Genomic DNA, 24,673 nt, shown 5'->3' on the forward strand with positions numbered 1-24,673 from the left:
GCTCCATGTAAATGTGCTCATTGGGAGGATATTTATAAAGTCCATCTTTATAAATTTTTTAAGTGTCTTTATAAAGTCAGTGACAACCACGGCACATTCATTCATCCTCTAACGACTCTTAGAACAGTCTACCAACTCGAAGCAATAGGGATCCTAAATAAATGTGCCATTAACAGTGATGCCGGAATGCAATCAATGGAATTTTTTTTACATCTGTGGTTTCAGTGGTAAGAATTTCATTGTACCACAATGATGATATAGGGTACTGTAACTGGGAGAAATGTACATGATTCACAACCACCACCATTGAGTTGGGGATTCACTTTAAGAGACTGGTCTGACGTGTTGATGTTAACAAGTAAAAAGTTTTAGGACGCTTTGGTGTGTAGGTTTTGGTGTTCAATAAGTTGTGTTATGGGTTTTATTAAATATAAAATACCTCACTTCATTTGATTTTTTGAAAATGTACAATAATCCATGTGCAGTTGTCCACAAAGTGCTTGCACACCATAAATTTGTGAGATGTGAAATCAAAATTCACCCCTTTCCCTTTTCAAGTACAATCTTTATGATCCACTGCAACGTTTGAGGACTGAGATCCGCAATGGGTCCCAAATCTTCACCACTCACCTTGTCCTGGCAGTGTTCTCCCATGAAGGAATATGCAGCTCTGTACAGAGTGTTCAGGACTGTCACACCGTTTTAAGTCCGGTGGATTCCAACTAACTGGGCCATCAGTTAATCAGGGCAGCCACCTATTTGAGACAACTCTTAAAAAGCAAAACCTAATCGAAAAAGTAGCTGGGATTTCCTTCATTTATTTGGGACACTATGCTGCTTAATTGGGGCAGTAGACTATTGCCATGGTTTTGGCATTAAGTGTTTCCTACTTCAGCTATGATCATCTATGTGAAATTTGTTGGCTAAAAAGTACTTGCATTTCCTAAATATGTGAAGGGCGTAAACAAAATCCATCCTGTTCCCTTCTTTTAAAGTGCAGTCTGTATGAGCCACTGTGATGTATGAATGCTGAGTTAGGCAGTTAGTCATAAGTCTTCACCACCCAACTTGTCCTAGAAGTGCTGTCTCAGATCTTTCACTCCAACAAAGAATATAGTGTTCTGTTCAGAACTGTTCTACTGACATTATACTCAATAAGCCAGAAAAGCTGGCAATTTAATAGCAAGAAACAGGATGAGTTATGCTAGAATTAAGCCAATTAGTAAGAATGCAACTTCAGATCTATGTACCGTTCTGGTCACCACATTACAGGGAAGACATGATTGCACTGGAGAGATTTACCAGGATGCCACTAGAATTGTAGCCATGAGAAAAGTTTGGACAGGCAGGGGTTGACAGAGGAGACTAACAGGAGATTTAATTGAGGTGTGTAAAATTAGGGTGGGAGGATGGAAATATGTCTCTACCAAAGGAGGTGTAAGGTGCTCCTTCCCTCCGCTAGCCTGCAGGTCACCCTTGGGCAAGGTGTAGTACCTGCTTAGCCCCCCGATCAGGATCATGTGAAGCCATGGGAGCAGGTGGTGGATGGTCGTACGAGCAGCTGGTGCATATCACGTCCTGGTTATGTGACCACTGACACCAGGCAGACAATCTCTGAGCAGCATTGATCATGGCTGGGGTCGCCCATCTTGTAAAGACACTGCCCAGAAGAAAGCAATGGCAAACCACACCTGTAGAAAAATTAGCCAAGAACAGTCACGGTCAAGACCATGACCACCCATGTCATACAACACGGCACATAGTGAATAAACAAAATGTGTAAAATTATGAGGATCCTACATTTAAAAGGAAGAGCAAACACGAGGGAATCTGCAGATGCTGGAAATTCAAACAACACACACAAAATGCTGGTAGAACACAGCAGGCTAGGCAGCATCTATAGGGAGAAGCACTGTTGACGTTTCGGGCCGAGACCCTTCATCAGGACTAACCGAAAGGAAAGATAGTAAGAGATTTGAAAGTAGTGGGGGGAGGAGGAAATGCAAAATGACAGGAGAAGACCGGAGGGGGTGGGATGAAGCTAAGAGCTGGAAAGGTGATTGGCAAAAGTGATACAGGGCTGGAGAAGGGAAAGGATCATGGGACAGGAGGCCTCAGGAGAAAGAAAGGGGGGGGGGAGCACCAGAGGGAGATGGAGAACAGGCAAGCAACTAAATATGTCAGGGATGGGGTAAGAAGGGGAGGAGGGGCATTAACAGAAGTTAGAGAAGTCAGTGTTCATGCCATCAGGTTGGAGGCTACCCAGCCGGTATACAAGGTGTTGTTCCTCCAACCTGAGTGTGGCCTCATCTTGACAGTAGAGGAGGCCATGGATAGACATATCAGAATGGGAATGGGACGTGGAATTAAAATGTGTGGCCACTGGGAGATCCTGCTTTCTCTTGCGGACTGAGCGTAGGTGTTCAGCGAAACGGTCTCCCAGTCTGCGTCGGGTCTCACCAATATATAAAAGGCCACACCGGGAGCACCGGATGCAGTATACCACACCAGCCAACTCACAGGTGAAGTGTCGCCTCACCTGGAAGGACTGTCTGGGGCCCTGAATGGTCGTGAGGGAGGAAGTGTAAGGGCAGGTGTAGCACTTGTTCTGCTTACAAGGATAAGTGCCAGGAGGGAGATCGGTGGGAAGGGATGGGGGGACGAGTGGACAAGGGAGTCACGTAGGAAGCGATCCCTGCAAAAAGCAGAAGGGGGGGAGGGAAAAATGTGTTTGGTAGTGGGATCCCGTTGGAGGTGGCGGAAGTTACGGAGAATTATATGTTGGACCTGGAGGCTGGTGGCGTGGTAGTTTGAGAGCAGAGTCTCAAATGATGGTGGACGAGGGAAGCCCCTTTGTTTAAAAAAGGAAGACATGTCAAGAATATCGTTGGAAAAATTGACATGGAAATTTGATCTAGGAGGGTTACAATTTCCAAATTTTAAGAATTATTATAAAGCAAACCAACTTAGATTTATTGCATCTTTTTTCGAGAAAGATAAACTGGCATGGATTAGAATAGAACTAGATAAAATAGGAGAAAATACACCAGAAGATTTTATATATAAATGGGAATCTAAATGGATACGGGAAAAGAAAGAATCTGCTATACTAAAACATTTGATTGACTTATGGAATAAGATAAATGTTGATGATGAGACAAAGAAATCTTTATTAGCAAAGAGAACTTTAATTCAAAACAGACTTATTCCTTTTATAATGGATAATCATCTTTTATATAATTGGTTTTGTTATGATCCCAGCCCCCTCCTTTGTGAGAATCGCAAGAGCACCCGTTGAAGGGGGGGGGGGGGTCAGTAGACCCAGTCGGAGAGAGAGAGAGAAACGTGCCAAATTGCATTTACCACCAGTGATACAGAATAAAGACAACAGCGACTATTGTCTCATGGAGACCACGTGAATAGCCCTTGGGCAAGGTGGACTGGTTGAGAGAGAGATTGCATCATCCCAACCTGATTGACTCCTGCGACCCCGTGAGGAAGTATAAAGGAGAGTCTCAGGGGGACAGCCCCCTCAGACGCACCAAGAAGACACGAGAGAGTGATCCCGCAGCAGCAGGAAGCCATTCTGAAGGAAGCCACGTGCGTTAGATTCCGGGATTGGAATCTGAGGCTGGAATCACAGAAAACCGCTTTTAACTAACATCGGGGAGAGGAAACCAACGCTCCCCCGATTTCACGGAAGATTCATCGAGACTCGGCAAGTTCTTTCTCTTCTTCCCCCAATCTCTCTCTCTCGGTCGCCCCACGTGAAACCCAGCGATTTTCAAAGGGCTGAGGCCTGCAGACTTTCTGAGTGACTTTTATATTTCCAACGGACAATCTATTAACCCCTAGACATCAGCAGAGCTCACTTAATAATGATGATTATTAATATACCCGCGCTTTAGATTGAGTGTTGACAATGTGCCCTATATGAATGTACGTATTAACCCTACCTTTGTGTCCCTTTACGAATAAAACGTTTGAAAATAGTGACAACAGACTTCAACAGACCTCTCTATCTTTGCTGGTAAGTTATCCAGTTACGGGATTCGTAACAGTTTCAAAAAGGGATTAGATATATAGGAGATTGTTTTGAAGGAGGTATATTAATGTCATTTGATCAATTAAAGAATAAATATAAAGTATCAAACAATACTCTTTTTTGTTACTTCCAACTAAGAGCTTATTTAAGAGAAAAATTAGGTCAAACAATGTTATTGCCGAAATCTAATGAAATAGAAACTTTAATTCAAAAAGGAAAGATTAAAAAATTTATTTCTTATATGTATAACTTGATTCAAAAACAGGCAATTTAAAAAGGAGTCCATAAGTCAAGACAAAAATGGGAAAGTGACTTGAATATTAAAATTGAAGAAACAAATTAGTCAAGACTATGTCTTGATAGTATGACAAATACAATAAATGTCCGGTTAAGATTAGTGCAATATAATTTTTTACATCAATTATATATTACACCACAAAAAATAAATAAATTAAACCCAAATTTATCCGATCAGTGTTTCCGATGTAAACAAGACATCCGTACTTTTTTACATTCTACTTGGTCTTGTTCTAAAATTCAACCTTTTTGGACAAATTTAAGAGTTTTATTGGAACAAATTATTGGAACACAACTTCCACATGATCCAATATTATTTTTACTAGGCGATATTGATGGGATAAAACTGAAACCCAAATTGAATAAATATCAGAAAGAATTTATAAAAATTGCATTGGCGATAACCAAAAAGGCTATTGCAGTTACTTGGAAATTGGATACATACTTAAGTATAGATCGTCGGAAGAAGGAAATTTATGGCTGTATTCCACTTGAAAAAATTACTTATAATTTAAGAGATAAATATGAAACATTTTTGAAAATTTGGCGCCCTTATTTACAAAAGACAGGATTAAATATATAGGTGCTCCGAAGATGAAATAATTGGTTATTTGGGGAAATAAATAAATATACTAAAGTTATTACGAACTCCATGGAGCATGTGGGGATCTTCCGATATCCAGGCATTCTTTCTTTCTTTCTTTCTTCCTTTCTTTTTTTTCTTTCTTTTTTATATAGGGATGTTAGGGGGGAGGGGTTAAGGGGAGGGGGTAGGGTATATATATATTTTTTTCTCTCATATATTTTCTTTTATTTCTGTAATTATTTGAAAACTCAATAAAAAAGTTTTAAAAAATTTAAATCTCATTCAGAAACTAAAAGGAATACCCTTGCCATGCATTGAACAAAGTGTTTCTTTTGCCCCAACAGAAGAATGCTGACAATAAAGTATGCTAAAATGGGCTCTTCTTATAGCCAAAATATTTAATTGTGATGAGCTTCCGGAGCTGGTTTTGGATTGGAGGGCAAATTAAAATTACAATTTAAATAAAGTATACTTTGCTAAGAGTTTAAGAAAAAGGAAGACATCTCCTTCGTCCTGGAATGAAAAGCCTCATCCTGAGAGCAGATGCGGCAGAGACGGAGGAATTATGAGAAGAGGATAGCCTTTTTGCAAGAGACAGGGTGGGAAGAGGAATAGTCCAGGTAGCTGTGAGAGTTTGTAGGCTTATAGTAGATATCAGTAGATAGGCCGTCTCCAGAGACAGAGACAGAAAGGTCAAGAAAGGGGAGGGCGGTGTCGGAAATGGACCAGGTAAATTTGAGGGCAGGGTGAAAGTTGGAGGCAAAGTTAATGAAGTCAACGAGCTCAGCATGCGTGCAGGAGGCAGCGCCAATGCAGTCGTCAATGTAGCGAAGGAAAAGAGGGGGACGGATACCCGTATAGACTTGGAACATGGACTGTTCCACAAAGCCAACAAAAAGGCAGGCATAACTGGGACCCATACGGGTGCCCATGGCTACACCCTTGGTTTGGAGGAAGTGGGAGGAGCCAAAGGAGAAATTATTGAGAGTAAGAACTAATTCCGCTAGACGGAGGAGAGTGGTGGTACAAGGGAATTGGTTAGGTCTGGAATCCAAAAAAAAGCGAAGAGCTTCAAGACCATCTCGAGACCTGTGAGTCGGCTGGTGTGGTATACTGTGTCCGGTGCTCCCGGTGTGGCCTTTTATATATTGGAGATCACACTTCCTCCCTCACCACCATTCAGGGCCCCAGTCAGTCCTTCCAGGTGAGGCGACACTTCACCTGTGAGTCGGCTGGTGTGGTATACTGTGTCCGGTGCTCCCGGTGTGGCCTTCTATATATTGGTGAGCATCTCTCCCATTTCCCGCACATCTGCCCTCACCCCATCCACCCGCCACCCCACGGGATAGGGCTCCCCTTGTCCTTACCTACCACGCCACCAGCCTCCGGGTCCAACATATAATTCTCCGTAACTTCCGCCACCTCCAACGGGATCCCACTACCAAACATATTTTTCCCTCCCCCCCCTTTCTGCTTTTCGCAGGGATCGCTCCCTACGCGACTCCCTTGCCCACTCGTCCCCCCCCATCCCTTCCCACTGATCTCCCTCCTGGCACTTATCCTTGTAAACGGAACAAGTGCTACACCTGCCCTTACACTTCCTCCCTCACCACCATTCAGGGCCCCAGACAGTCCTTCCAGGTGAGGCGACACTTCACCTGTGAGTTGGCTGGTGGGGTATACTGTGTCCGGTGCTCCCGGTGTGGCCTTTTATATATTGGTGAGACCCGACGCAGACTGTTTCACTGAACACCTATGCTCAGTCCGCCAGAGAAAGCAGGATCTCCCAGTGGCCACACATTTTAATTCCACGTCCCATTCCCATTCTGATATGTCTATCCATGGCCTCCTCTACTGTCAAGATGAATCCAAACTCAGGTTGGAGGAACAACACCTTATATACCGGCTGGGTAGCCTCCAACCTGATGGCATGAACATTGACTTCTCTAACTTCCGTTAATGCCCCTCCTCCCCTTCTTACCCCATCCCTGACATATTTAGTTGTTTGCCTGTTCTCCATCTCCCTCTGGTGCTCCCCCCCCTTTCTTTCTCCCTGGGCCTCCTGTCCCATGATCCTTTCCCTTCTCCAGCCCTGTATCACTTTTGCTAATCACCTTTCCAGCTCTTAGCTTCATCCCACCCCCTCCGGTCTTCTATCATTTCGCATTTCCCCCTCCCCCCACTACTTCCAAATCTCTTGCTATCTTTCCTTTCAGTTAGTCCTGACAAAGGGTCTCGGCCCGAAACGTCGACAGTGCTTCTCCCTATAGATGCTGCCTGGCCTGCTGTGTTCCACCAGCATTTTGTGTGTGTTGTTGTTTAAAAGGAAGAGCCTACTTCCAATCATAAAATAGGGAATATAGATTTTAAATAATTAGTAGATGGATTCAAGGATGATGAGGCCTGAAATTCACTGCCTGAGAGGGTGGCCGAGGCCGAGATTCTCATCACATTTAAAATGGAGGGGTGTATACTCAAGCTCTAATTCACATTGTACGGACCCATTGCTGGAGGATAACCGGTTCTGTTTCAGCTGGCGCAGACCCAATTTTGAAGGAACTCCTTCAGCATGAGTTCATTCTGATTTTATGACCTTGGGGGTTCCCTGGATCTGCTATAATTTGACTGGGAGCTGCAGCGTATCCAGGAGGTTCCCAACTAATGGATCGGTTGTGGATCAGCTCCTCTCCAAGCCAAAGAGCTGCAGGAAATGTATTCAATTGAAATGAAAATCACAGTCAGTCGGTTAACCTCCTGTATACATTTGTAATCTGGGCCTTTGTTTGGACATGGTGGTGTGACATATTCTATTTTCTACTCCCATCATTCCCTTTGTTTTCCACTTGTGGCAGCGATCAGAGGGGTTTCTGTGATGTTGATTCCCAAAGATTTCAGTGGAACCAGGCAGACCAGCCAGACTACAAACGTGTACACAACCTGCGCATCCATTCACTGCCTTCCCCCTTGTGTTGTTCCAACCTCTACTGCAGTGCACAGCGTTTGGTACCCATATTGGTTTATGATTGTCACACGTACTGAGATAAAGTGCAAAACTTTTGTTTGCATAACATCAAAAGAGATCATGCCGTGCAAAAATATTGAGGTAATAAAAAGAAGCAGAATGCAGAATCTGAGGCCCTCCATTAGTCAGGGTCAACCATGCATAACAGCTGTCTTTGTGATATGCAGGCCAGTACGCAAGACTGGGCAGTACGATACAGAGAGCAAGCTGTTGCCCATGGAGCAGGCTCCCCCCTCGCCACATACACGTGATGAACCCAAAGGAACAGCAGAGACTGACACAGTTTGACATCAGTAGCAACACTGGAGTTGCCAGTCAGCATTGAACTCAATGTAGGACTGACTGAGGGACACCAGCTCCGGAAATTTGCCTTGGAGTTTACCCCTGAAGCCTTCCCCGTGAGTGGGTGTAGCCGCAAGGCTGTGGAAAACTGAGATCAGAGTTTTCCTTCTCCTAGATGATTTGCCAACTATTGCTGACGAACCCCACCTGTCAAAAGTGACAGGTTTTAAGGTGCTAGTAACCCACTTTTGTCCCTTCCCCGTCAGTAGAAATGGTCTCACCAAGTTAGTAGCCAAGCCGCACATGAAGTCCAGGAGATGGACTTGGTTGTCAGAGGCTACTTGCAATGCGTGCCATTGGGAGCATTTAATAGGTAGTGGGAAATTGTCCCCACTACCTCCCCTGGCTATAACAACCTTAAGGAACCATGCAGAATAGAGTGTTACAGTTACAGAGAAAGTGCAGGTAGACAAATAAAGTGCAAGGGCCACAGCAAAGTAGATTAGAAGATCAAGAATCCATCTTTAGCATAGGAAATGTCAGCTCAAGAGTCTGATAGAAGCTGTCCTTGAGTTTGATGGTAGGTGCTTTCAAGCTTTTGTATCTTCTGCCCAATGGGAAAGGGGAGGAGAGAGAATGACTGCTTTTCCGAGGCAGAATCACTGGGGGAGGGGGGAGGCTGGTCTGTGTGAATGACTGATCTGTGTCTACAACTGTCTGCAATTTCTTCTGCTCTTCGGTAAAACAGTTACCATACCAAGCTCTGATGCATCTTAATAGGATGCTTTCTGTGGTGCAACTGTAAAAATTCAGAAGGTCATCAAGGTCACATCGAATTTTTTAGCTTTCTGAGGAAGCAGAGGCACTGGTGTTCTTTCTTGATCAGGAAAGAGCGAGCTAAAAGTCTTCTGGATGGCCATTTAGAAAAACATGCAAGGTCTGAGCATCCCCACCACAGTCACTCTGACCACTTACATGAGGTTGCAGTTGTCATGGACACTACTGGAGCAAGAATTGCAAAACCCTTCTGCTCAACTTGCAGCAGGTCCAATCCGTCCTGGGCTGAGGGACTCGTAGGTTTCAATGGACAAGCTTACCTCTGAAGGAGGTTCAGACTGTTTAGATTATTTGAAGTGAACTGAATTAATTTAAATGTATTCTTAATTTCAACATTTTTCATTATTTTGTATTTTCTTGTGTTTTAACTGTTTACTTTGAATTTTGTTCTCTTCTTAAATGTTTATTTTTAATTTGATTTTTAATAATTATGGAATATCTGTGAATGTCAAGAACTTACTGTGTTCAGGGGCTGATCATGTTGGATCTGTAAGGGCATTGAATGTGGGTGTCATTGAGCTGGTCTGGGCTCCCCGATAATTGACGACCAGTGAGCACCGAATAGTGTTTCTCACCTCCACCATTCCCTCCCCCACAGAATTCCACAATCCCTCCACACATTTCCTCTTAATCTCCCTGTCAGATGTTGGCAATACCTGTGCTTTTGGACCCTACCTATATACCAATCCTGTCAAAGCATATCCACAGTTTTGAAGGCCAGGACTCTCTAGCTTCTGAAAAAAGGTGCCCAAGTGTGTCCTAGCTTGCTGGGGCCAAATGCCTTGTGTACATGTAGCCAGCCTGTTACGAGGTGAAGGGAATCCACCCTCCAACTTACACCCATTGACCCAGGTCTCTTCATGATATAAGTAACAAGAAAACAATCTAGATCTGTCTGAAGCTGAGGTGAATTGCTGATGGAATATTTTTATCTTGATAGCGTTTGCATTGAAGTCCTCTGACAAACATCAGTTTAACAGGTCCTAAAGGACAAAAATTGGGTTGGATGTTATTAGCCAGCTGGGAGTGAATAGAACAGCAGAGAATATCAAATATGCACAACTTAATTTATCTCCATTCTCACAGGTTGATCTTTTTGGCCATTTTATTGTTAGAGTGTTAATCCAAAACCGACTGTCAGTGACATCATCAAGCACATAAGACTTGTATAGCGGGTCAATAACAGAAGATTTTGCACGTATGCCCACACACACACACACACACACACACACACACACACACACACACACACACACATACATACACAAACACGCACACAGACACCCACACACACAGGCACACACGCAAACACAACACACACACACACCACACCCACCCACTCTCTCTCACTCACTCACTCACACTCACACACAACATACACACACATTCTCACGCATATATACCAACATTCACACGCCCACAGATATCCCTACATACTCACTCACAACATCATGCACACACATGCAAAACACATCAATGCTTGTCCACAACTCTTACTCAGACCTGCGCATACACAGCCAAGGACACTGTCCAGTTAGCTGAGTCCTGTGAGGCGTCCATCTTCCTTTAGGCCATGCTCTGAACATCCCAAACCAGGTCCACTTGCCTCCTCAGATTGCCCAACCAACGACTGAGCCCATGAAATAAGATCAAGCAAGACCAGACTGAGTTCCAGTTTGCTTGACGTCTTCATATCCACTGTTTCATTGTCATTTCTAGTAGTCCAGACCATTGCAGAGAGTGAACATGCCCCTGCCCTGACAGATATGCCCTTGTTATCAGGCACTTACTCACTCATACAGCATGGAAGCAGGCTCCAGATGCCTTCTTAACCACACTGTCTATCTGCACTGCCTTCTGGGATCTTGTGACACAAACGTAATGTGTTCCGTTCTCCTTGGGCTCAGACATGTTCTTTTGGACTCCTGAATGCACATATATTGAGGGTGGTTGCTATAACATGGTGTCAGTGCTGTTTACTAACATGTAATCTCTTTGCTGAAGAAAACAGAGAGATTCCAGGAAGTGGAAAAGAACCCGAGGAGCAGTGAGAAGCAAAAGATAGAATAGTAAGTGTCTTGTTTAGTTTCTCAGATATTCCCTGTGAATGTCAATGAAATGAAGTTCCAACAACTTGTAGATATCTGGTGACCAAGCATCCTAACACAGATGATGCATTTCCTGTAGCACAAAAATGAGTGAGGTGGCTTTTGGCACCATCATGCAAAAGGGTGCTGAATCACAACAGCTTGAATGTATGTTTAAGGTGGCAACATGTTCCAAAGACAAATAATAATAAGGCAGGCAACTAATCACTTCAACAGAGGGGGAGGTTTTAAGAAGTATCTCAAAGCAGATAGGAGAGCTTGGTGGGTAAAAGGGTTTCAGAATAGTGTTCCAAGGCCTGTGGTCTTGGCAGCTGAAAGCACAGGCCTTAGTCTTGGAGTGAGTAAGGTTCAGAATTAGAGGAGAGTAAAAATTTCATAATGCGGAATATTTGTGGGAGATCACAGAATACGGAATGGAAATGTTAAACTAACATGATGTCATCATCATCATCATTATATGCCATGTTTTATGACATGGGCTATCATGGTCTTCCATCTGTCTTTAATCTGAGAAGTTCTAAGAAGCTTTTCAAGACTTTTGCCTGTCCGTTCCTTGATGTAACTCATGAATGTCATATGCTGTCAACTACGACTTTTTCCTCCATCAGTTTTTCACGTCACTGCAAAATACTTGAGCTTCTCTTTCCTCAATACATGTCCCAGAAATTCCAGCTGCTGTTTCCTGATTCCTTTTTATTCCGGCTTTTCGCAACACTTCCTCATCTATTATTCTGTCCTTCCACAATATTTTCAACATTCTTCTCAAAAGCCACATTTCTGCAGCTATCATTTTGCTTTGATATTGTCCAACATTCTCTTCCATGTGGAATGAATGTAGCACCACAACACTCTGAGCTTCGTACCCATAGAAATTATATTATTCTTTAGTTTCTTGCTCAAACACTCGAACGTGTATTTAGCAACCCTAATCACAAACAAGAGAAAATCTGCAGATGCTGGAAATCTGAGCAACACACAAAGGGTTTCGGCCCGAAACGTCGACTGTGCTCTTTTCCATAGATGCTGCCTTGCCTGCTGAGTTCCTCCAGCATTTTTGTGTTTAGCAACCCCAGTCCTTCTAATTTCAGGTACATGGATAGTAAGGATATGGAGGGCTATGGTCCTAGTGCAGAACGATGGGAGTAGGCAGTTTAAATGGTTTTGGCATTGGCTAGATGGGCCAAAGGGCCTGTTTCTCTGCTGTACTTCTCTGTGACTATGACTTTCTATCAGATGTTATCATGTTCCCTAAGTAATTGAACTTGCTCATTTTCTTTGTGTTTTGTTGCCCACTTTCAGTTCGTATTTCTGCATTTCTTCTTTGTTACAATCATAAGACTATAAGACCATACGACATAGGAGCAGAATTAGGCCATGGGGCCCATTGAGTCTGCTCCACCATTCCATCATGGCTGATCCTTTTTTTCTATCTCATCCTCAACCTCAGTTCCCGGCCGTCACCCCAGAACCTTTGATGCCATGTCCAATCAAGAACCTATCAATCTCTGCCTTAAATACACCCAATGACCTGGCCTCCACAGTTGCATGTGGCAACAAACTCCACAAACTCACCACCCTTTGTCATACATTTGGTCTTCTTGCAGTGGATTGTGATGTATAATTAGTTTAGATGGAGATAATGAACATCAGTGGAAAGAAAACAAGATGAGAATAGAGTCTAGCTCCATCAGCATGTCAAAGGTCCATCACTGCATTGCAGTAAAGCAAGGCATGAATGGCAAAAAATCAAAAATATGCAGCAAGAGAAATGCAATTATCATGGGAGATTTTAATCTGCATCATTGATTGAATTATTCAAACTGATAAGAGCACCATTTAAGAATTTGTGGAGTGCATAAGGAATTCTTTCTTAGAACAATCCACTGTGGAATTCGCTTGGGGACAGGCAATTTTAGATTTGATCACTTATAGTAAGGGAGTATTGATGAAAGATTTTGTAGTAAAGCATCTTCTATGGAGTAGAATGCAGAGAATAGAAAAATCCAGGTACATTTTATAAACAAATACTCCAGGACCTAAACTGTCATCAATTTGATAATGATAATTACAACAAGAAGGGAAGTTGTATGGAGTGAACTAGCTAAACAGGCAAAATGAAAGGATGAGAAGAGGCAGCTAGTTTATAATATCTAGCAGAAGTTTATCTGAATAAGAAAGAGGAAGTCAATGACAAAAATAAACATGAATTGGTCCTCATCTATTTACTATCTATATTATGACTTGATTGAGTCTTTTGAGAAGATGATGGTGAAGACTGATGAGGGTAGGGAAAGAGATGTTGTATACATGGACTTTTCTAAAGATTTTGACAAGCACTTTCATTGTAGTCTAATCCAGATGATTAAAGAACATGGAAACTTGGTAGATTGGATTCAAAATTAGTTTGTCCATTGAAGATACCATAGTGGTAGAGAGTTATTATTGTGTCTTTGGTGCTGCTTACAATAAGTTTTCCATTGGACCTGCCATATACATGTACAAATAAACTCTTCTCAGGTTTCCAGCTGAATACAGGTATTGATTTTCACTGACATTTCAATGGAAAACTCTACCATCTTCACCTGGGCATGTCTAGTCCAGTGGTATTTATTTCCCCATTGTCTGTCCTTCCTATCGGTTAGTCCTCATGCAATCAGGCTTCTGCTGTTCCACCTTGCTTGCAATCGAATTCCATTTCATACTTATAGTAAGACCTTCATCTTTGTTAAAATTCTTTTCCTCTAGTTTTATTTCAATAATTCCTTCACCAGGCGGTCCCAAAAGCCATTGGCATGGCACAGTAGTTTAGTGCTGTCGAAATCAATCCTGTGACCATTGTGAATGCAATATTCTGCTATCACCAATTTCTCCAGGTAACCCAAACAGATACTCCTCCTGTGCTCCTTGACATGGGTTTCCACCGTACATCGCATCTGGCTGATATACACTGCTCCGCATTCACAAGAATACCTGTACCTGGCTGGAAGCCCAAGAAGAATTTATTCATCATATATGCCAAGAAAGCACTAGATCCTTTTTTACAATACATGTACTTGTGCATGTGACATTAAACTTGACATTGACTTTATTTGGACTGGAGGTCTGTGGCTAGTGGTGTTCCACGAGGATCAGACCTCTGTTGTTTGATATGTGTAAATAATCCAGATGAAAATGTGGATTGGTTGATTTGTAAGTTCGCAATGACACAAACATTTTTAGATAGCGATGGATGTTGCTAGAGGATTTAGTTGGATATAGACCAGTTAGAAATGTGGACAGAGAAATAGCAGATGGTGTTTAATCAAGCAAGGGTAAGGTGCTCCCCAAAAAGAACCATAGAACATTACAGCACAGAAACAGACCTTTTGACCCTTCTTTTATACAGTAAATGGTAGGAAGTATGGATCTACTGAGGAACCTTGTGGTGCAATTCCTTAGCTTCCTGAATGTGGTAAAAAATAGACAGGTAGTAAAGAGAGTCAGCATGTTGAGTATAAAAGTTGGGAAGTCGTGTTGTGGCTCTATAAAATTTGGTAATCCACTTTGGAGTATTGTGTATAGTTCTAGTCACACATAGCAGAAAAGACGTGGAGGCTTTGGAGAGGGTGCAGAAGAGATTCACTGGAATATTGCCTAGATTGGCTGTGAGGTAAGGATAGACAGACTTTGATTGATTACTCTGGAGCATTGGAGGGGTAACATGAAAGAAGTATATAAAATTATGAGAGCATAGATAGGGTAGATTAATATTTTTCCCAAATACTAGAGGGCTTAGCTTTATGATGAGAGGAGGAAGTTTAAAGGATATTTACAAGGCTTTTATTTTTGCACAGAGAGTGGACAATAGAGAGTGTCCCTGGAACATGCTGCCAGGGAAAATAATAGAAGCAGATATGATAGTAACATTTAAGAGGCATTTAGACAGGTACATGAGTCGGCAGGGAATGGAAGGATGCATACCATGAGGAGTCAGATGAGATTAGTTTGGATTGGTATCATGGTTCTCACAGACATCGCAGGCCAAAGAACCTGTTCCTGTGCTATGTTCTCTGTTCTATGAGGGGGACTGAGTGTAATGTTTCTATGTTTGCATGAAAATAAGTGGTGAGGCATGCTGCAATGAGAATATTTGAGTTCTGTGCAATTTGGATGGGCAAAAGCTGGGTTAACGAGTTCAATATAGCGAAGTATGAGGTTTAGTAGGGGAAATCAAAGGGCAGACAAGGAGAGAGACTGCAAAGGGATCTGCATGAATCACAAGAAAATAGCAGGCAGGTACAAGAAGAAATCAAAAGTGGGGAGGAGATAAAGATAACACCAGAGAGCGACTTCTTCAAGTTTATCTGCAAGACAGTTTATAATGTTATCTTTAATGTCTCTTCTTTCCTTTTCAAGGTGGCTGGGGTTCTGTTGGAGTCTGTGATCTATAGCTGTACTTAAACTACGGTTCTTCATGGCAGTGGGTTCCCACTCTTGGAGCCCACTGAGTGGCCTAGCGTTTTCAATATCTCCAGGAGCGGCCTGGGAGGTGTGCGGCTCTGCAACCTTGTGGATGACCCAATTCCTCGCCGGTGTCACTGAATGAAGCATCTCAGGAGATCAGAACGTCGAGACAGTGGGTGCAGCTGTCAAAGGCTTCTGCACTCAAGCAATCTCCCTCTCTTGATCGATGGTGAGAGAGAGTTTGCTGCTGATTCTCAAGTCAGAAAAACTTGAAACACTGCAGACTGTTACAGTGAAACAGCGAGCTGTCGGTCTCCCTCTCGCTGTGGCAGGAGTGATACCTCTTTCTCCCTCATTAGTGAGAGAGAGAGAGAACTTGTGGGATGTTGAACTGTTGGAATGAACACCAGTTTTATTGATGGACTTTAGATCATGGTCTCTTTGGGGGCTTTGCTTTTACTTGGTGGATGGGGGGGCTGTTGCTTTCTGCTGGAACAAGTGGGGGGAGGATTGATGTCTTGCTGCTTCTTGTACGTGAGTGGTGGGAGTGGGACTTCAGGGTTCTAATGTTTTTGTGTCACTTATTCTTTGGGTTTTTTCTTCTGTTTTGTGGATGTCTGCAGAGGGTAAGAATTTCAGGTTGTATATTGTATACATTCTCTGATATTCAATAGAACTATTGAACCATTAAAAAGGCATCTAGGTTTTTGTTGCTGGAGACTGAAATTTAAAATCTGAGAAGAATTTCTACTCAGGCTATACCCTGCAGGGCAGTATATTGTTTCATATTCTTTACTTAAAACTCAATGTTCAAGGTGTCAAGTCTGATGTTTGAATGTTTTGTCTGGCAGCTGTTGTTTTAAATCTATTTTGAATATGCAGTATAGATCTATACTAATTAATATTAATGAAAATCTAACCAAGATCTAAAATTAACTCAGATCAGTTCTAACATGTTAATAGATTATAATACTTATTAGCTAACAGTAACTAACAGGGCAACCTTTGCAATCTTGGCTGACAGCATTTCAGACTTTGGAAATTTGGAATACTGACAAGTCTCGGAACCCTGCGTAGCCAGGTAACATGTCTATGCTTAAAAAGGGGCAGTTTGCCAGCTCATAATCAGGAATAATTTCTGTTGTCTGAATTTCTGATAATCTGACAGCAGTTGAGTCTCAAGGATGCCAGAAAAAACTGTTTCAATATGTAGTAACTGATTCTCACCTAATACTCAGCTAATTTAAAGGATGAGAAGATTGTACTAACATGTTGGAACAATCTTTCACTCACCATAAAATACCCAATCTCTGACACTTCTTGGTATTAATTAATACAACTGGTTCAGTTGAACTTTAAGTTGTTGGTGATCATCCATGGGATGCTGATGTTGGAGCATGTGCCAACAGTATTGAGGTAAGTTTTCAGTAAGTTTTCTCTTGGTGGTGTGAGCACTACTTGCCACCTTTCAGCCCCTACCGGAGTCTTGCTACATGATGGGATTCATGGTTTCATTTGCCGAGGAGCTGGGAATGGAATTGAACACTGTGCAACCATCAGTGAACATCCCACTTCTGACCTGATGTTGGAAGGAAGGTCATTGATGAAAGCTGACTGGGACATTGCCTTGAGGGAATCATTGGCTACCTTCATAAGCACCATTTAATGATAATGAAGCAATACAGAAAATCTCCAGAGCAACTTTTGTATCACTGCACACATTGAGTTTATTGCTCATATCAAGCCAAAACAAAAGTTAGAACTTGATGATTGCAGATTTCTGCTGTGGTTGTATAGTCTCTGGATCTCATCAGAGTTTACATCGGCTGTACAAGATCCAGACCGCAAACATTATGTTCAATGTCAAGTTTCAATCAAAGTAAACACTTAGTTGAGGTCAGTGAAAATATTGCTTAAGATTAACTTGTACTCATACACACATGCTCAAACACACACACAAACACACACACAAACTGTGCTGACTTCCACTTGTGTGTTGGAAGGCTCCAGATGAATAGCTCCTTAGTTTCATGAGGGGCTACCTGTTGTCCTCTTTGTCTGAGTAAAGTGAAGGTGGTTTTAAATCTGACTTCAGAACATCAGATTCAGCCGCTTTGCCTGTGCCGTTGGTGTCAATCGGTTGATATTTATAATACCTTGACGTGGCAAAGAAGATGAGCGAAATCAGTCCCATGAGTGCAGCAAACACGAAGAACTCCACTGCCTGTTTCCAGGGGAGAAAGGAGGAAACCTTTATTAGTGAAATCAAGGATCTGGGCCAGGCATCTTGCCCAGGATACCGGATGTAGATGGGCAACTTGCTGAGCCTTATCTGTCTACCAAGCTTCATGACTTTGTGAGGTTGGCAGAAACCAGAGCTCCCAGAAGAAGTCTATCAGTCATCCTGCTTTAGAGTAAGAGGGCCTAGAAATTCAGATGTGCAACACAGTTTTCTTAACACACGACACTGAGGTGTGCAGTCTGCTTACTGAGACTAGTGCCATCAACTCAGATGAAGAGACCCCATAATTTGCACATCTCCCCCTGACCAGTCATTGAACATTCACTAACCCAAGGAGTGCTGGCAAAGTCTCTGGATGATATGTCTCCGGCAAAGGAATTAAGGTGAAAGGTTTCTACATGGATCAGAGCTCAGAGGGGCAAAAAGGTGAGTTTGTTAAAAATAAACAAAATAAGCATAAATGAGTCTTTACTGATTGGAAAACTTACTGAGCAGTGCACCACAGAGATTGGAGCTCACCTTTTTTACAATTAATGTAAAAGTCAAAGAAATGGTTGCTAAATTTACTGATAACACAAAAGTAGCTTGGAAAATATATTGTGAAGATGACACCAGATAGGTTAAGTATGTGAGACAAAAGCTGGTAATAGAATACAGTGTGGGAAAAATGTAAAATCACCCATTCTGGCAAGAAAAGAATAATAAAGTGTGTATCAAAAGAGGCATTGAATATCTCCAGATATGTACTTCACATTTAGCAGTAAGATGAAAATAAATTTCTTCACCCAGAAGTGAATGAACCTGTGGAATTCTCTACTATAGAAAGCCGTGGAGGGTAGAACACTGAATATACTTAAGAAGGAGAAAGGTAGACTTCTAGATACAAGAGGGTATGGGGAAAGAGTGGAGATATGGTATTGAGATAGAGAGTCAGGCCTGGTCATAGGGAAAGGTGGTTTGCTCGAGGGTCAAGTACCTGGTCCTACTTCGATTTTATAGGTTATGTTTTATGAAGCGTTTTGTATCTCGGGTGAGTCTCGAGCACATACCTGGTTCTTTATTAGTGTGCTCTCTGCAATTATCACAACGATGAGATTTCCCACACCTTGGATAGCAAACCAAGCTGCTGTTGTCACGGACCTCATAGAAGACGGTGCCTGTAACACAACCCAACAAGTCACCTGTAAATTATCCCATTGAATTGTGCCTGCAGGAGAGGGCGCTTTCCAGCCTTTGGAATTGGCTCAGCCTCAAAATCATGTCACAGTGATCTGCCCCCAGCACCTCTGCCTCAAATCCCTTAATACCCCCATCTATAACCTCAGTTGTGAAATCACCTGTTGACCAACATCCCCACCAAAGGGGAAGAGACTCACAGAAACCTATAACACTTTATAGGAGTGTTGTTTCTGTCTGTTTAGTATAGAACCTGCTGATCATTATAAATGCATGAATTGAGAAAAGCCATGATACAGGCGTTCCTTCCTTTCTACAGAATTACATCACTCCCTGTTCTGTCGTCAGGTTTCACTTTAAAAACTTTCCCATGTGCCTTCTACTGCAGAGTCCTGCAGAGGTGACCATTTTGCTGCAATTTAAGTCAATGCTGGTTACTCTGTGTTTCCCAGCCATTGAGCACATCTACATGAAATGGTGTCGCAGGAAAGCAGCATCCATCATCAGGGACGCCCACCACCCAGGCCATGCTCTCTTCTCCCTGCTGCCATCAGGAAGAAGGTACAGGAGGCTCAGGACTCACACCGTGAGGTTCAAGAACAGTTATTACCCTGCAACCATCAGGCTCTTGAACCAATGGGGATAACTGCATTCACTTGCCCATCCATTGTGATGCTCCCACAACCAATGATCTCACTTTAAGCACTCTTTATTTCATGTTCTCATTACTTATTGCTATTTATTTATATTTGCATTTTCACAGTTGTGTTCTACACTCTGGTTGATCTTTCATTAATCCTGTTATAGTCACTACTCTATAGATGTGCTCAGTATTCTCACAGGAAAATTAATCTCAGGGTATATATGGTGACATATATGTACTTTGGTAATAAAATTTACTTTCAACTTTGAATAACCAGAATAAATCTGGTTATTATTATTGGGATAAAGAAACTGAAAACAAAATTGGGCCCTGCATAAACATAAAATCTATCTGCCAATCAGAAACTGGCCATTGGAATTGCATTTCTATCACTGCCAATTTAAACATAATCTTGCAGACTTCATTACCCTCCAGGCTTCAGCATCTGTAGCAATGGCAGCAAAGGAGCTCAGTGAGAAATTTCCCTTGTTCCTTAAACATGAACTCACTCACTCATCGCCACAGATCGGATCTGTTGACGATTTGAGTGGGAACAAGTGTTCAGAACTGGATCCAAGTGGCAGCTGAGCCTCTTTTCATGCTCAGCAGCAGTAGCCCCACGTCTCCACTATATGACACTGTAATAGCCCCTGCTTAGGCTGTATACAATATGACGAACCATTCTCTCAACTGGTCTAAAGCAGCATTGATGGAGTGGCTACAATGCGCTTTCCAGACTGAATCCTTCCACACGTTCAAACTATTACTCAAGGAAGGACTGCAAGTTTCCTGGATCTCACCCCTTGAACTTCTCCAAGGCACTACAAGCATTGAAAAAAAATACCGTGCTTGGATGGTTATGATATAGTTCTGCTCCTGTGTCCTGTTTGTAACCAGAACAGTTCATAAATCAAAAATGCACCACCACCCAGCAATATACTTAAATAAAAACATTGGCTACCTGAGGGTAATATGAGTTAAACTGAGTGTTAATTGAAACCATTCAGATTCTCGCCGTGAACCAAGTTTGCATTAGGCAGAAGATTATGTTGCAGCCCCACCACATCTAGCAGATCCATCCTGCCTGTCTCCCAAATGCTCATTGTTCAAAAATTGGATATTCATAACCTGGAGCGGATCTGTCGAGTACTCAATCCCCACCTCCCGAAACAAACCTGGCCCCGTCCCGGTTAATGAATATCATCACCTGTAACTCTATTCCTTGTTTCTGAGGATAGAACATAGAACAGTACTGCACAGGAAGAGGCCATTCAGCCCATAATGTTGTACCGAACCAGCTAAAAAGCAAATCAAAAGCACCCAAACACTAATCCCTCCTCCCTACACCATGTCCATATCCCTCCATCTTCCTCACATCCAAGTGCCTGTCCAAATGTCTCTTAAAAGCCTCGAATGTATTTCCTCTACCACCACACCAGGCAGCGCATTCCGTCATCCACCACTCTGAGTAAAAAGCTTAACCCCCACACTCCCCTTGAACCTACCCCTCTCACCTTCAATGCGTGCCCTCTGATATTAGACATTTCAACCCTGGGAAACAGATACTCTCCATCACTCTATCTATGCCTCTCATAATCTTGCAAACCTCTACTAGATCTCCCCTTGGCCTCCAATGCTCCAGAGAAAACAACCCAAGTTTATCCAGCCTCTCGTGATAGCAGGGCCAAGATATTCCTTGCACAGTGACCAAGCCACTCATATCTGAGAGCATCCACTTTATCTTAAAAAAAGGATAAAATAATAAAATGGATGGTCAAAAAAATCAGGAGCTTTCCGTGAGGTAAAATGTGAAATAAACAAATCTTTTTGTTTTTCGTTTTTCCCTCAAAGAAAGAGTTCAAAAAATGAGGTGCGCCAAAACTATTTTGAGACCCTTCTTGCCTGCAGCCAGTCAATGTTATCTGTGGTCCCCAGATTTGAATGAATTGACTTTATTTCTTACATCCTTCACATACATGAGGAGTAAAAATCTTTACATCTCCATCTAAATGTGCAATGCACAATCATAGTAATTTATCATAATTTGTATTAAATAGAACAGTCAATGTAATATAGAGTGCACTCAAATCAGCGTGAGTTAATCAGTCTGATGGCCTGGTGGAAGAGGCTGTCCCAGGGCCTGTTGGTCCTGGCTTTTTTGCTGCAGTACTGTTTCCCAGATGGTAGCAGTTGGGAACAGTTTGTGGTTGGGGTGACTTGGGTACCCAATAATCCTACGGGCCCTTTTTACACACCTATCCTTGTAGATGTCCTGAATCATGGGAAGTTCACATCTACAGATGTGCTGGGCTGTCCGCACCACTCTCTGCAGAGTCCTGTGATTGAGGGAGGTACATTTCCCATACCAGGCAGTGATGCAGCCAGTCAGGATGCTCTCAATTGTGCCCCTGCAGGAAGGTCTTAGGATTTGGGGGCCCATACCAAACTGTGAATGAAATACAGCCAGCATGATATGGGGTGTTCTGTGCTTATAATGCAGGCTAGGGTTACACAATCTTAAAGGCCGACCTCAGATTAACTGTGACTAATCGAACAAGGTTAAAAGCTGAATAGTTCATCCTCTGCAGATATGTAGGTGAAATCCCAAAATTTGCAACTTTTTCCAAAGAGCTTTCAACCCAGAATTTAGATACTGAAAGGGAGGGCACTGGCTGGACTTGGTGCCTGGTTGATGTGCCTGATAATGAAGACACCAAATGATCAATGTGATTAACATTAGGAGGCCCAATGACTCTGAGAGTTAAAGCCTTTTACCTGAGTATAAGCCAAATGCAGACCAGGCACCACAAACAGTATCTCAGATATTGCGAGTACCAGGTACTGTGGAATCTGCCACATCACCGAGACCGTCTTTGGCCAACTGTCAATGAGCAACTGCATGGTGACCTGACAAAAAGAAAAATCATTACTTGTAGTATTAACTTATTTAGAGATAACAGGCCCTCAATGCCCAATTGCACCCATGTGACCAATTAACCTAATGATCCATATGTTTTTGGACTGTGGGAGAAAACTGGAGCACCCGGAGGAAACCCACATGGTCACTGGGAGAACGTAAAAACTTCTCACAGTGGTGGGAATTGATCCCGGGGCCGTTATAGTATTATAATGACTGCTATGCTAGTATCTCCTCCCAAACTATATAAGTATATCACAAGATCATAAGACAAAGGAGCTGAAGTAGGCCATTCGGCCCATCGAGTCTGCTCTGCCTCTCCACCATGAGCTAAACTATTCTCCCATCTGGTTCCAATTTCCAGCTTTTTATGAAAGGAAGATGGTCAGGTGAAAGCCATCAGCAACCTGGAACATAGAACATAGAAGAGCACATCACAGGACAGGGCCTTCAGCCCACAAATTTTAAAAAATCCAAATTAATCTAATCCCTCTTTCCCACACATCAATCATATCCCTCCCTTCTCTGCATAATCATGTACTTATCAAAGTTCAAGTTCATAGTACATTTATTATCAAAGTATGTATACTTTAGACAACCTTGAGGTACATCTTACAAAACAAACACAGTAGAACCCATTAAAAAAACAGTCTAACACCCAATGTGCAGAAAAAAAACAAATTGTGCAAAGAATAAAAGGAAACAAATAGCATTCAGAACTGAAGTTCACAAAACTAAGTCCACAGACATGAAGCTAGCAGCCCCTTAGTTGCAGACCACAGCTTCAGTTCAGCGCGGAGATGAGTAAACCTCACAGAGCAGCGAGCTGAACTGGCCTATCACTTGCCTCCGGTCTCAACACCCTGACCTTTTCAGTCTGGCCCAGCGCTTAAATCATCCATACCTCAGGTTGTTCCTTGCTCTTGGGCCCGGGTCCAGGCCTGTCCACCCCATACTCAACCTTTCCAATTCATCCGGCGCTTAAATTGATCAAACCTCTGGTCTTTCCTTGCTCCCAGGCCCGGGCTCCATCTCAACTCTGCCTCACCTCCACTTGCCTCATCTCTAAGAGTCTTTTAAATTCCCCTTTGTTGTCTGGCTCTGCCATCACCCCTAGCAGCGCATTCCAGATCCCCACAACTCGGACTCACACATCTCCTTTATACTCTCACCTTAAATACATACCCTCTTGTTTTAAACTTCTCAATTGTAGCTAAAAGATATTGTCTGTCTACTCTATCTACACCTCACACAACTCGATCTGTAGAGAACAGCAACAGGGATATAGAAACAAAGCTTCAGTACTAGTCTACACATGTTCTAAACAGTAAAACAATCCCACAATCAATGGATCAGATGGAAGCTCTGTGGACTTAGCACATCTAGAAATAAAGGCCGTGGACAACTTAATGGTCAATAGGAGGAGGGTGGTCCCCATCCCCACAACAGTGAACTTCATGTGTGTGCTCTGGAGACAAGATTAGAACGCTCACTACCATGTTCACTCAGGGGTGCTCACTTCAGCCTCCCCCCAAGATCCTCACCATCAGATGTCAGTTTCCAGTCAATTTGATTCACTTCACGGCAAGAAAGAGCTGAGAGCACTGGAGATAGCAAAGGTCTTTGACCAGACATCAGCCCAGCTATTAGAATGAAGACCTGTACTCCAGAACTAGATGCACTGTTAACCAAGCTGTTCCTGTATGGTAACATCACCAGTAGATGCCCAGAAATGTGGAGAATTACCCAGGTAAGGTCATAAAATGCAGGGCAAATCCAATCTAATTGTTATCCAATCTGGCTGCTCTCGTTCAGCAGCAAACTGATGGAAAGTGCCATCAATGGTTCTGTCAAATAAAGGGAAGAAACTCCAACAACTGCCAATTGATTACCCACTGAGTTTACCACACAGCTCCAAACATCCTTAAAGTCTCTGTACAAACATGGACGAAAGAGCTGAATTCTACAGGAAAGTTTGGAGTGACTGCATTTGTTAGAGAGTGACGTGTGGATGACCTAGTCAGACTGATGTCAATGGCCATCAAAAGGAAAGTATTCGAGAGTTTGGGGTCATA

General features: G+C 42.7%; 2 protein-coding genes across 2 annotated transcripts in view; one reads left to right on the forward strand and one right to left on the reverse strand.

The window, feature by feature from the left end:
• The window catches only part of ace (angiotensin I converting enzyme (peptidyl-dipeptidase A) 1), a 153,639-nt gene extending 137,313 nt beyond the window's left edge, over positions 1-16,326 (forward strand). Inside the window, exons 25-26 of the mRNA XM_059955758.1 lie at positions 11,074-11,138; positions 15,573-16,326. Of these exons, the coding sequence (XP_059811741.1) occupies positions 11,074-11,120 (47 nt within the window). The 3' untranslated portion in view covers positions 11,121-11,138; positions 15,573-16,326. The remainder of the gene's footprint in view (positions 1-11,073; positions 11,139-15,572) is intronic.
• A 137-nt stretch (positions 16,327-16,463) lies between these two features.
• The window catches only part of LOC132384990 (solute carrier family 15 member 1-like), a 63,263-nt gene continuing 55,053 nt past the window's right edge, over positions 16,464-24,673 (reverse strand). The window contains exons 19-21 of the mRNA XM_059956715.1: positions 22,457-22,588; positions 18,912-19,019; positions 16,464-17,844 (exon numbers count right to left, since the gene is read on the reverse strand). Coding sequence (XP_059812698.1) covers positions 17,659-17,844; positions 18,912-19,019; positions 22,457-22,588 — 426 coding nt within the window. The 3' untranslated portion in view covers positions 16,464-17,658. The remainder of the gene's footprint in view (positions 17,845-18,911; positions 19,020-22,456; positions 22,589-24,673) is intronic.

This window comes from Hypanus sabinus, chromosome X1 (assembly GCF_030144855.1).
Source record: "Hypanus sabinus isolate sHypSab1 chromosome X1, sHypSab1.hap1, whole genome shotgun sequence".
NCBI lineage: Eukaryota > Metazoa > Chordata > Chondrichthyes > Myliobatiformes > Dasyatidae > Hypanus > Hypanus sabinus.